This window comes from Ostrea edulis, chromosome 6 (assembly GCF_947568905.1).
Source record: "Ostrea edulis chromosome 6, xbOstEdul1.1, whole genome shotgun sequence".
NCBI lineage: Eukaryota > Metazoa > Mollusca > Bivalvia > Ostreida > Ostreidae > Ostrea > Ostrea edulis.
The window spans coordinates 1,302,640-1,316,665 of NC_079169.1; the positions used below are offsets into that span (position 1 = coordinate 1,302,640).

Genomic DNA, 14,026 nt, shown 5'->3' on the forward strand with positions numbered 1-14,026 from the left:
CACATACTGATCAATATCATCACTGGACAAGTGGCTTCAAAAGAAGTAAGGGGAAGTTTGAACAATTTCCTGGAACAAGGAACAACAAAACATAGAGAGTTCATTACAAGTAGAGTCACCTCCTCAGAGACAAAGAACTTCTGGGACACAGAGTCGAGATTGAAAGTCAAAACCTTTGCCGATATGAAGAAGCCTGTCATAAACAAGGCCAAAGAGAAGCTTATTGTTGACTCAGAGGTCCTCTTTCGTCGATTGCTGGTTGTTTCAAAGCAACGAGAAGTCAACCTTGAAAACGTACTTACACATGAGCTGTCAGCAATATCCCCCTCGCTTTCCTATGACGACGGAGCTATGAGAAAAACTACAAAGTCAGACCTAGCAAAGAAGTTAGAGGCATCAGTAGAATGCATCACTGGCCAACTCAGCGGAAGTGTATCATCAGCATACATTCTGGATGGAATGTCATTGATACAGGGAATTAAGGAAACGCTATTTGTCACATTTCTTTACCTTGCTAATGTCTTGTTGAAGTTTATGATCAACCCCTTTGACAAGAATCGAGGTGTAAAATCAGTGGTCATTGTATTTGATAGATATGACCATAAGCTTAATGTGAAGGCAGCTGAACGAAACAGGCGTGGGGAAACAAAGCAAGCTGGATATGTTATCCAAGCAAATCGTCAGGTTCCTAATTTATTACCGACAATTTCTTAAGGTATCAGGAAACAAAGCTGCCCTTGCTGCCTTTGTCTCTGACCACATTGTCAGTGTTGCACCCAGTATGCTATCAGGAAACCAGAGAATAATCCTTGCTGGAGGGTTTCATGAAGGACATATAGCAAAACTTGCCACGTCGACAGGAGCAGCTACCATTTCAAGCTTCTTCAGTTCCCATGAAGAAGCGGATACAAGAATGCTGCTTCATGCCATCGATCTGTCTTCCACTCATGATCGCCTGGTTGTTCGAAGTGATGACACTGATGTTTTGGTGCTGCTATTATACTATTACAGCAAGGATATGCCAACTGATTTTGTATACATGCTGGCAGGCCATAACACCCCAACAATCAACAGGCAACGTTACATTCCTGTTCATTCCATTGTGGCAAAACATGGTGTGAAGTTCTGTGAATGTCTCCCAGCAGCACATGTACTTACGGGATGTGACAGCACAAGCAGTTTATATCAAATAGGAAAGAGCGTTGCTTACACAAAACTGCATGAACATGTGGGAAAGAACATTCATTCACTAATAACATTTGAAATGCAGAATAACGTGGAAGTAGATGTTTCTTCTGCACATTCTTATGTCCTCAGATTGTATGGAAAGAAATCGAAGACATGTTCTTCCTTGGACCAGCTTCAGTACCTCCAGGCCTCGAATACAGACAACCCTGCCTCACAAATGCCACCAACAAAAAATACTTTCAAGCAGCATTTCCTCAGAGCAAGGTAACAGGCCAGCATCTTGTGTCAAAGTCACATCGACAATCTGATCCCAGATACTCCTGTTGGCAACGGTTGGTATTTGTCAGATGGTCAGCTTGAACCAGAAATTTATACCAAAGAATCAGCACCAGTGGAAGTCGACGATCTCACTCATATATACTGCACAGACCATGACTACCAGCACTCCAATAAGTGTCACTGTCTGCTGGACCACCTTCACTGCACTGAGTTTTGTGCATGCTATGGAGACTGCCAGAACATTCTAAAGGCTATTACTGACTCTGACAGTGATAATTTTAACTGAGTATCAATGACGATCTTAACTTGAAAATGTATATTGATTTACATTCACAACTTATCATTCACTGTATCTCTTTTACTTTGTACTTATGGTGCACTTAGAGCATATATGACATAAGTGATTGTAAACTTCTACAGTTAACAATCATTGAATCACTAAACTTATTGAAAAGATTGTATGAGCATATACATGTACGTATATCATGTCAGACAGTTACATGTATAAGTGATGCATAGTTATTTCACATGTCACATTGATGACAAAGTAGATACGGTACTTCAACAGTGTTAAGTACATAGATTTACTTGTGATTTTAATTAATTATTCAGTATATTTTCATGTCACAAGCATTAACAATTACTAGATACCCAGATGTACAAGATACTTTGTTTTAACATAACTGAAGTTGTTGGTATAAATATGGTGAGATATTTAATTCTAAACTTGTTACTATTTGGCTTCAACTCGTAAATGGTTTTCTGGGGTGTGGCTTTTAGCATATCAAAATAACATTGAAGTAAAAATCCACCAACTCCTTAATTTCATGTAACTACGGAACGAAGGTACCCAATGACTTAGTAGATGTACCATAGTTTTATAGAACAGCACTAAAACATTTTATCTAGACTCAAATACAGCTTATTTATGATAAATTTGCATTGTTTTGCATGATTAACCACTTTATCTTCGATATAATTGCCATTCTAAACAAATGCACAAATATTTAACAATTTCTCAAATTTGGGGGTAGGGGTAACATTTTGCAGTCTTACAGCCTAATGGATTATGCCACACATGTAAATTATATACCAGTCAAGAGAGGAGTCAATGAGACAACTTTTGATGTGTAGTATATGCAACTTCTATGATGAATCGGCCTGTCAGACGCACGAAATGAGCGTACTCGGAACGAAAAATGAAGACGTTTTTGACAATTTAAGTCCATATTTCTTTCATTATCCAAAAAACCGACACAGTATTGTCATATAAAAGTCTTGATACAATTGACAGGGTTAAGCTGCGTGGTTTAGAACCATTTTTGTTTGATTTCCTGTATAAAGTCAGTCATAATTAGACAAAATGTACTCACTAATTTTTTTCACAAAAATAGTGTGACTTTGTGACAGAAATTCCAAATTTAGGCTAAGTCAAGCACATTTTATCAGACTACAACCATCATTTCCAAAATCTACAGAAAATTCTACATCAAATCAAATAGGTTGTACTTTGTTCTACCCTAGGTTGGGGTTACTCCCATTTTTAAGCCTCTTTTGAGAAATGACCACAGCACTATCAAGCAGAGGAGATGTACGACCTTGATGGCAGTTTGAGGGAATTTTCCCCTCAAGGTGTGACCAAAGTTCACAGCTGACTCTATAAAACTCGAATATTCAAACACGGATTCCACTAACATCTACCTTTTAACATTCAACAGACCTTATTTACAAAACAGTGTAAAAGCTCGATTTTGCCGTATGCAAACCCAGTTTTAAAGGCCAAAGATTTGGTCACGACCAAAATAACTGCAAGAGGCAGTGTGGTGATGAAGCACAAAACGATAACTCTGTTGCAACAACAGATTCTATGTCTTCACCCGCTGGTGCACACAAAATTCCTTCTGCTATGGTAGACCAACCAAAACAGTTTGGAGGGCAAACACAGTCTCCAGATAAATCAAAGAAACTTAATCGTAGTAATGCGCTTAGGCGAGAGAAATACGGTCGCCCTTCTTGGTCAACATTGGGTTTGGAGGAGATGGACCGTCTTCTCCTCCGTCTACATACCGTAATCTCTCTGTCTTCCCCTCCCTTTACATGTTCTACAGACCAAAATTTCTCGGTTTTCTCTTCCCTCTACTTCTTCTACAGACCGAAATCTCTCGGTCTTCTCTTCCCTCTACATCTTCTACAGACCGAAATCTCTCTGTCTTTTTTCCCCTTTACATCTTCTACAGACCAAAATCTATCGGTCTTCTCTTCCCTCTACATCTTCTACAGACCGAAATCTGTCTTTTTTCCCCTTTACATCTTCTACAGACCAAAATCTCTCGGTCTTCTCTTCCCTCTACATCTTCTACAAACTGAAATCTGTCTTTTTTTCCCTCTACATCTTCTACACACCAAAATCTCTCTGTCTTGCCCTCCCTTTACATCTTCTACAGACCAAAATCTCTCGGTCTTCTCTTCCCTCTACATCTTCTACAGACCGAAATCTCTCTGTCTTTTTTTCCCCTTTACATCTTCTACAGACCAAAATCTCTCGGTCTTCTCTTCCCTCTACATCTTCTACAGACCGAAATTTCTCTGTCTTTTTCCCCTCTACATCTTCTACAGACCAAAATCTCTCTGTCTTGCCCTCCCTTTACATCTTCTACAGACAAAAATCTCTCTGCCTTGCCCCTCCCTTTACATCTTCTACAGACCAAAATCTCTCGGTCTTCTCTTCCCTCTACATCTTCTACAGACCGACATCTCTCTGTCTTTTTCCCCCTCTACATCTTCTACACACGAAAATCTCTCTGTCTTGCCCTCCCTTTACATCTTCTACAGACCGACATCTCTCTGTCTTTTTTTTCCTTTACATCTTCTACAGACCAAAATCTCTCGGTCTTCTCTTCCCTCTACATCTTCTACAGACCGAAATCTCTGTCTTTTTCCCCCTCTACATCTTCTACAGACCAAAATCTCTCTGTCTTGCCCCTCCCTTTACATCTTCTACAGACCGAAATATGTCTTCTTTTCCCTCTACATCTTCTACAGACGGAAAAATATCTGTCTTCTTCTCCCTCTACATCTTCTACAAACTGAAATCTGTCTTTTTTTTCCCCTCTACATCTTCTACAGACGGAAATATCTCTGTCTTGCCCTCCCTTTACATCTTCTACAGACCGAAATATCTCTGTCTTTTTTTTCCCTTTACATCTTCTACAGACCAAAATCTCTCGGTCTTCTCTTCCCACTACATCTTCTACAGACCGAAAGCTCTCTGTCTTTTTTTTCCCCTTTACATCTTCTACAGACCAAAATCTATCGGTCTTCTCTTCCCTCTACATCTTCTACAGACCGAAATCTCTGTCTTTTTTCCCCTCTACATCTTCTACAGACCAAAATCTCTCTGTCTTGCCCTCCCTTTACATCTTCTACAGACCGACATCTCTCTGTCTTTTTTTCCCCTTTACATCTTCTACAGACCAAAATCTCTCGGTCTTCTCTTCCCTCTACATCTTCTACAGACCGAAATCTCTGTCTTTTTTCCCCTCTACATCTTCTACAGACCAAAATCTCTCTGTCTTGCCCCTCCCTTTACATCTTCTACAGACCGAAATATGTCTTCTTTTCCCTCTACATCTTCTACAGACGGAAAAATATCTGTCTTGCCCTCCCTTTACATCTTCTACAGACAAAAATCTCTCTGTCTTTTTTCCCCTTTACATCTTCTACAGACCAAATTCTCTCGGTCTTCTCTTCCCTCTACATCTTCTACAAACTGAAATCTGTCTTTTTTTCCCTCTACATCTTCTACACACCAAAATCTCTCTGTCTTGCCCTCCCTTTACATCTTCTACAGACCAAAATCTCTCGGTCTTCTCTTCCCTCTACATCTTCTACAGACCGAAATTTCTCTGTCTTTTTTCCCCTCTACATCTTCTACAGACGGAAATCTCTCTGTCTTGCCCTCCCTTTACATCTTCTACAGACCAAAATCTCTCTGCCTTGCCCCTCCCTTTACATCTTCTACAGACCAAAATCTCTCGGTCTTCTCTTCCCTCTACGTCTTCTACAGACCGAAAGCTCTCTGTCTTTTTTTTTTCCCCTTTACATCTTCTACAGACCAAAATCTCTCGGTCTTCTCTTCCCTCTACATCTTCTACAGACCGAAACCTCTGTCTTTTTTCCCCTCTACATCTTCTACAGACCAAAATCTCTCTGTCTTGCCCCTCCCTTTACATCTTCTACAGACCGAAATATGTCTTCTTTTCCCTCTACATCTTCTACAAACTGAAATCTGTCTTTTTTCCCCTCTACATCTTCTACAGATCGAAATCTCTCTGTCTTCCCCTCCCTTTACATCTTCTACAGACCGAAATATCTCTGTCTTTTTTTTCCCTTTACATCTTCTACAGACCAAAATCTCTCGGTCTTTTCTTCCCTCTACATCTTCTACAAACTGAAATCTGTCTTTTTTTTTCCTCTACATCTTCTACAGACCAGAATCTCTCTGCCTTGCCCCTCCCTTTACATCTTCCACAGACCAAAATCTCTCGGTCTTCTCTTCCCTCTACATCTTCTACAGACCGAAATCTCTGTCTTTTTTCCCCCTTTACATCTTCTACAGACCAAAATCTCTCGGTCTTCTCTACCCTCTACATCTTCTACAGACCGAAATCTCTGTCTTCCCCCCCCCCCCTCTACATCTTCTACACATCAAAATCTCTCTGTCTTGCCCTCCCTTTACATCTTCTACAGACCGACATCTCTCTGTCTTTTTTCCTTTACATCTTCTACAGACCAAAATCTCTCGGTCTTCTCTTCCCTCTACATCTTCTACAGACCGAAATCTCTGTCTTTTTTCCCCTCTACATCTTCTACAGACCAAAATCTCTCTGTCTTGTCCCTCCCTTTACATCTTCTACAGACCGAAATATGTCTTCTTTTCCCTCTACATCTTCTACAGACGGAAAAATATCTGTCTTCTTCTCCGTCTACATCTTCTACAAACTGAAATCTGTCTTTTTTTCCCTCTACATCTTCTACAGACGGAAATCTCTCTGTCTTGCCCTCCCTTTACATCTTCTACAGACCAAAACCTCTCTGCCTTGCCCCTCCCTTTACATCTTCTACAGACCAAAATCTCTCGGTCTTCTCTTCCCTCTACATCTTCTACAGACCGAAATCTCTCTGTCTTTTTTTCCCCTTTACATCTTCTACAGACCAAAATCTCTCGGTCTTCTCTTCCCTCTACATCTTCTACAGACCGAAATTTCTCTGTCTTTTTCCCCTCTACATCTTCTACAGACCAAAATCTCTCTGTCTTGCCCTCCCTTTACATCTTCTACAGACAAAAATCTCTCTGCCTTGCCCCTCCCTTTACATCTTCTACAGACCAAAATCTCTCGGTCTTCTCTTCCCTCTACATCTTCTACAGACCGAAATCTCTCTGTCTTTTTTCCCCTCTACATCTTCTACAGACCAAAATCTCTCTGTCTTGCCCTCCCTTTACATCTTCTACAGACCAAAATCTCTCTGTCTTGCCCCTCCCTTTACATCTTCTACAGACCGAAATATGTCTTCTTTTCCATCTTACATCTACATCTTCTACAAACTGAAATCTGTCTTTTTTCCCCTCTACATCTTCTACAGACCGAAATATCTCTGTCTTGCCCTCCCTTTACATCTTCTACAGACTGAAATATGTCTTCTTTTCCCTTCACATCTTCTACAGACGGAAAAATACCTGTCTTCTCCCTCTACATCTTCTACAAACTGATATCTGTCTTATCTTTATGGAGCGCCAAATTAACATAAACTCAAATAATTGAAGATATCTTCAATTATTTGAAGATATCATCAATTCATTTGATGCGAGCAACAATTGAATTAAAGATCTCTTCAAATAATTAATGATATCTTCAATTCTGAATTATTGCGCGCATTAAATGAATTGATGATAGCATTAATTCTTCAACTGAATTGATGCGCGCATTAATTCAATTGATGAGAGCAATAATTGAATTGAAGCGCGCATTAATTCATTTGATGAGAGCAATAATTGATTTAATGCGGGCATTAATTCAATTAAAAAGAGCAACAATTGAATTGATGATATCTTCAAATAATTAAAGATATTTTCAATTATTTAAGTTTATGTTAATTTGGCGCTCCATATATCTTCCCTCTACATCTTCTACACTGTCTTTTTTTTTCCTTTTACATCTTCTTCAGACGGAAATCTCGCGGTCTCCGCCCTTTACATCTTCTTCAGACGGAAATCTCGCGGTCTCCGCCCTTTACATCTTCTTCAGACGGAAATCTCTGTCTTTTTTCCCCTTTACATCTTCTTCAGACGGAAATCTCGCGGTCTCCGCCCTTTACATCTTCTTCAGACGGAAATCTCGCGGTCTCCGCCCTTTACATCTTCTTCAGACGGAAATCTCGCGGTCTCCTCCCTTTACATCTTCAGAGGAATCTCGGATTATGTCCTCTACAGACCCGAAATATCTCTAACTTCTCCCTCTACAAACCGAAATATCCGTCTTCTCCCTCTACAAACCGAAATATCCGTCTTCTCCCTCTACAGACTGAAATATCTTAATTTTCTTTTCTACATCTTCTACAGACCAATATCTCTCTCCAAAAAAAAAAAAACACACAGAAAATATCTCCTGTAAATGGCTTATCGACTAATCATTCCATCATCCAATGAAATTTTCCAGGGCCTTATTCCAACTGCAATGATGTTGTTAAACGTCCCTCTCGAGAATTGTTCACGCATATAGAAACGTCACCATTGCCAGTGAAAGGCTGCAAAATTTAGGCTTATGCTCGGCGCTTACGATCATTGAACAGGGAGGGATATTTATTGTGCCACACCTGCTGTGACATGGAGTATTGGTTTTCGCAGTGTCATCCGAAGGACCGCCCCATTTAGTTACATCTTACATGCAAGGGGTACTCGCCGACCTATTCAGTCAAACCTGGATCCACAAGTCATTTCATATGAAGAGAGCAACATATCAATTATAGAACGCATCAATTCAGCTAAATTATTAATGCCATCACAAATTCAATTAATGCAGCACTAATTCAGAATTGAAGGTATGATTATCTATAGAGATTGATATGCACATCAAATGAATTGACGCCATCTTCCTTTGAGTTCATGTTGATTTGGTGTTCTGGTGTCACATACGACGACAAAAACACATTTATATCCCCTGCCTTTGAGTGAATTGATTGATTGATGTTTTCCGCCACACTCAACAATTTTTCAGTTATCTGGTGGCACCCAGTGTTTATTGGTGGAAGAGAGAACCCAGATACAATGTACCAGGTAAGAGACCACCGACCTTCCGAAAGTAAACTGGGAAACTTTCTCACTTACCAGCGCAAGCGTCGAGCGGGATTCGAACCTGCGCCAACAGTGATGAGAGGCCGCGTGATTTTGAGCGCGATGCTCTAACCACTCGGCCACGGAGGCCCTGCTTCGAGTGGAAATTGGGAATAATGAAAAAATATTGGTTATAAATGTCTGGTAGAATCATGTGGGTTATAATCCCCCCTCCTCCTCATTCATAAGAAGTTGAGAGTTATTTACTAAAGCAGAATATCTCCCTGTAAAGAATTGTGTTTCCTTGATAATGTCAACTCATTCCATCAACCTAGTTTCTCTTTTTTCTGAGATTGACATTCATTTTGAAGCCTTACGTCAGAAGCAATACAATGCTCTCTCTATGTCAATTAATCATTGTCTTAAACAAAACACATAAAACATTTTTACCACTTTAATGAGTTGTTTATAATGATGTTCGATATTATCATAATGATATATAAATATACAATATACACAGGGAGGAAATGGTCTCTATATAAATAATTCCCTATTCAACTAGTTCAAGATCAATAAATCAAAAGCTGCAGTTCTATACTGTAGATCGTCAAAAACATCCCTACTACTACTCATGTGACTTGCTCCAAATCTTACAGTCTCGGAAAGAGTACCTGCAAACAGTACCCAAGACAAAATCTAGCCTTTCAGAACATTTTATTTTATTTCTACATCTAGTATCTACCATTCATATTTTGAATTCAAAGACATTTCTCCTCACATGAAAAACAATTATACATTTTTAAGTTACGAACTTCGCTACTGTTTATTGCACATGGGTTTATCTTTGTACACAACATTCTAAGTGATGTCAACAATCATCACCATTAAATATACATGTATGTTTCCGCCATATTTGAATACCCCCCATTCAACTGTATGGAAATCAAAGAATCTGCAAGCATCTAGCCCTGGTATAAAACTGAATGAAGATCATCTCCATGGAATTATCACTTGAGACTTTAGGCTCACTATAATTTGCGCTCCATCAAATTGGGTACACTCTCTTCATGGCATGCAGTTTGCTGTCATTTTGTCACTGAAAATACGCATCTTTTTTCAATACTACTCCACAAAATGAAGGGCTAGCATGCTCACATATTGAGTCTACTTTTTGTATTCATATCTCGCTTCTTTTGCTACATTCAGCATTATTTGATAACATAAAATGTTCAGCATCAACAAGCCTCAAATGAATGTCTCCAATGCCGCTATGTTTTACTGTTGCTATTTATAAACAGCCTCCTTAGTATTGATTGTTCGTGACCCGATTGTGAGACTTTTGAGTATTCTACTGCAAGTTAACCTTGAAAAAATATCAATTGATATCTTAAGAAGATCTGCGTTCCCCCATGGCACACAAGACACATGTATATAGAAAATAATCTTAGCACTTCCAATATTCAATAGGTTTTGATTTATTCTTAAAATTGACTGCTTAGATATTTGTACAAACATGAGGCATTTCCCATTTTTTGCAGCTAATATAAGTTGTTCTTTTGCTGCTTAAATGTACTTGTTACAAGATTGAAAGATTAAAAAAGATACACACAGTTACACTCAAACACTTGCATACTGAAAATTCTTGAATAATCATTAGCCTCTGCCATAGCAAATTATAGTAGCACTCCCAATACATAAATTCAGAATGCATCATCTGTGAATATTGTGCTGGTACAATTTTTTATACGGCCTTTTGTTTTTCCTCATACAAAAATCTATTAAGAATGTTCTCCACTATTAATTTTTGTTGAGATTAACATATCAAATGGAATGTATAATACTCCGAACACTGCACAAATGACCTAGGCGATCTACGGAGCAGCCCAGTCACCTATAACTTCACATACCAAGCTAGATCACTTAGAACTTGGTGTTCACATACAAAGCCAGCAATTCACTCCCGAGTTCTTGGAGAACTTTCCTACTGATATCAATAAAATTTGCACACAAATGGAATTTTATCACATTTTATGGATTCAATGCCCATAAATATGTCCCTGCAATGGAAAAAGCGAATTCTAATACATTAACATTCAAAAAATGAAAGGTATGACCGAAGCCTAGGATTCTATGCAGAGATGATGAATGAGGATACAAAACCCACCTCTTCATTTGCCTTTTCTTTCAAAAGCACACATTTAATGCTCTAACTGTGATAGTTCATTTTTAAAATTTAAAATACACAACCCTTGATACTTCTTAATCACCATACCGAAAATCTTCACATAACTGATGCAAAATATGGATACATCGCTTAAGAGAAGACCACCATGGATCTCTAAACCGCGTCTACTCTAACATAACTCCAAACACTAAACACACAAGCAATGTACAACAGCCTTCAAACGATTCTCCATCCCCCCTCCCACTCACTCTCTCTCTCTCTGTCATTCTCCTGTAGAAATTATTTCCTCTGTAATGTTATCTATCACATGTTTAACTGTCCTATCCTTTGAGTATGCACTAGAATTGCTGTTCCAGTAAGTCGGCTAGAATATTGGGTACTGGAGCTTTGCTGGCACGTATTGTTAGCCTATACATCTGCAAAAAGGAAAATACATGACTTGATAAATATTGGTAAATATTGATCAATAAAATATCGAATTTCAAACATCATCTCAAAATTGCACCATATTGATATCTCTATACCAACAAGGGCACTTTTTGTTTATAACTCATGGTATCACCTTAACATGCAATGGTATCATTTTCATGACAGAAAAGCAGAGACATAACTGCAGAACTGTAGCTCTCAGGGAAAATAATGGGATAGACCAGTGAGCTACAGATCCCTCTGTTATGGAAACCTTACCTGTGTTCCGAGTTTTTAAGATGCCACACATGATAAGTGTTACAGTATATACTTATCAACTTTTTAGAAAGATGATATCAAATTTATGGCTTCCAAAATCTCAAATTATGGTCGATGCAGAGCACAAGTCCATAGTTCAAAACAAGAAGAATCGTAAACTTGTTTTTATCCAAATTACCAGAAAACAACACAATACTTGATAGCTTTCACTTGCAATCACTGAAATATTGTTTTAAAAAAATTGCATTAACTAAGCTACAGTTTCACGTACCTGTGCATTTTTATTAGGTTCTAGTCGAATAAGACAGCCAATCTGAGTTGACTTGGTATGAATGATTCCAGCAGCCACGTAGTTTTCAGGGTTAGGATCTATTCCTTCCAAGATACTCACTCCAAATCCTAACAACTACAAAACAAATCCCAACAACTACAAAACAAATTCCAACAACAACAAAATTCAGGAGAGGCCACAGAATGGAGAACCCAAACAAAAGGGCCACCATTTTTATTTGAACTCGATCCTAAATTTCAAAATTCTCTTCAAGGAAAAACGAATTCAGCTCACTTTAGTCTTGTTCTGTTCAATATCTATTGGAGAGTTAGCTTTAAACACTTTCTGGCATTCTTGATCAGGCCTAAAACAAAAACAAAAATATGTATCTAGAATTGTCACTTTACCTATTATACAGAAATGCAGTATGATATATTTTACAATCACTGACTTAGTCAAATTCCACTTACTGTGACAGAGACTTCCATCTGGTGAAGAACGTGCCCGAGTCCATTTCCACCGCCTCAGAGAATTTGTTAAACATGACCGGAAGCTTTAGATTCAGTCTCTGAGAGTTACCGTTATACCTAAAAAGCACCAGATTGTCTACATCATGTCCATAGTGAATAATGGGGAATAAATTAGGCCCCTAGAATCTGGGTTTTTAAAAATATCTAACACAATTTATTCATCAGTTGATCGTAGAAGGTCACCTGTTACGTCACTGTACCAATCGAGTACCTAATCAATTAACGAGATTTTTTAAAATCAGGGCTTCGTTTAAAATCCGTATTGTGACTAATTATTGCAATATTTCAGCAAACTAAATATCAGAATTAATTACTATAAGCATAAGAAAGACAAAATGGTGAAAATACATAAAATTTTGCATACTTTGGACACATACCATGTGTCCTTTAATTTCAAAATAACAAACATTTCATCCAGTTAGTTTTGAATTTTGCATATGATGAATAAAACTTCAAATAAATACATTTCCTCTAAAAAAAAAATTAAATTGCTCATTATTTTGGATTTTCTATTCACTCATATCAACCCGACAGGAATAAATTCTATTTTTCACATCAGGTAACTTTTTCAATAGCTACATGTATGTAAGAGTGAGTGAAAAAAACCAACTAAATATCTATAGTGTATATCGTATCACTGAAACATAGTAAAAACTATTAACATCAGTACAGCACATAAGGGCGGATCCAGGAATTGCGGTTGGAGGGGCACAACTTTATGAGCCCCCCAGTGAGTCATGGGAAAAGCCCTGGTGGGGACCCAGGGGGCAAAGCCCCGGAAGCTTCTGGAGTTTAAAGATTTTATAGGGCTTGAAATATGTTCATCATGTAGTCATTTTTACTATTTTCTGTCATTTTTAATAAGGTGAAATTGATAAAATGACGCAAATTTTAAGGGTTTGGGGGACAAAAAGGATGTTTTCAGATTTTTGTATTAGCAACATCAGAAAAGCGGAGTGGATCAAAGATCTGGATTTCATCAGATTGCTTCAAACATTATATACTACAACTTCCAAACATCCACAGTGTATGCAGTAAATACTGTATGGAGTAGGCCTTGTTTACTTACATGAAAGTGATGATGAGGAGGGGGGCATCAGCAAACTCCGTGATACTCTCAATGTTGATTACCTGCTGTACCTGAGCACCGCTGGCGATCGTCGTCCCTACAGGCTTGGGTGTGCAGGTGATCTGTACGCAGCTGTCAAGGAGCCTATTACAACTTCGTTCTCTAGTCTACAGCATTCACTCCTACCTCTTACAGTCGTTAGACAAGATTTCATTTCATCAAAATTAAACCTAAAATTACTTACAAAGAATATTTTGAAGGCATACAATTAAACAAATACCTGGATGAAATATCCATTAGGAAATATTTGCTTGTGGGGTAACTGTTAAGGATTATATTTATTGAACAATTATATCAAATGACAGAATCACAAGGAATGACCACTCTACATCTGATAAGTCAAGGCATGGCCGACTATAATATTCTTTTTTAACAATTTCCTCCTATCTATGGGACGTTAAAGGGTGTCCCGTGTCAAGGACACAAC

At 38.4% G+C, this 14,026-nt stretch overlaps 1 protein-coding gene across 1 annotated transcript in view; it reads right to left on the reverse strand.

The window, feature by feature from the left end:
• Positions 1–9,237: 9,237 nt before the first annotated feature.
• The window catches only part of LOC125646568 (AP-2 complex subunit alpha-2-like), a 27,890-nt gene continuing 23,101 nt past the window's right edge, over positions 9,238–14,026 (reverse strand). The window contains exons 19-23 of the mRNA XM_048872906.2: positions 13,540–13,662; positions 12,411–12,527; positions 12,235–12,304; positions 11,941–12,075; positions 9,238–11,398 (exon numbers count right to left, since the gene is read on the reverse strand). Coding sequence (XP_048728863.1) covers positions 11,321–11,398; positions 11,941–12,075; positions 12,235–12,304; positions 12,411–12,527; positions 13,540–13,662 — 523 coding nt within the window. The 3' untranslated portion in view covers positions 9,238–11,320. The remainder of the gene's footprint in view (positions 11,399–11,940; positions 12,076–12,234; positions 12,305–12,410; positions 12,528–13,539; positions 13,663–14,026) is intronic.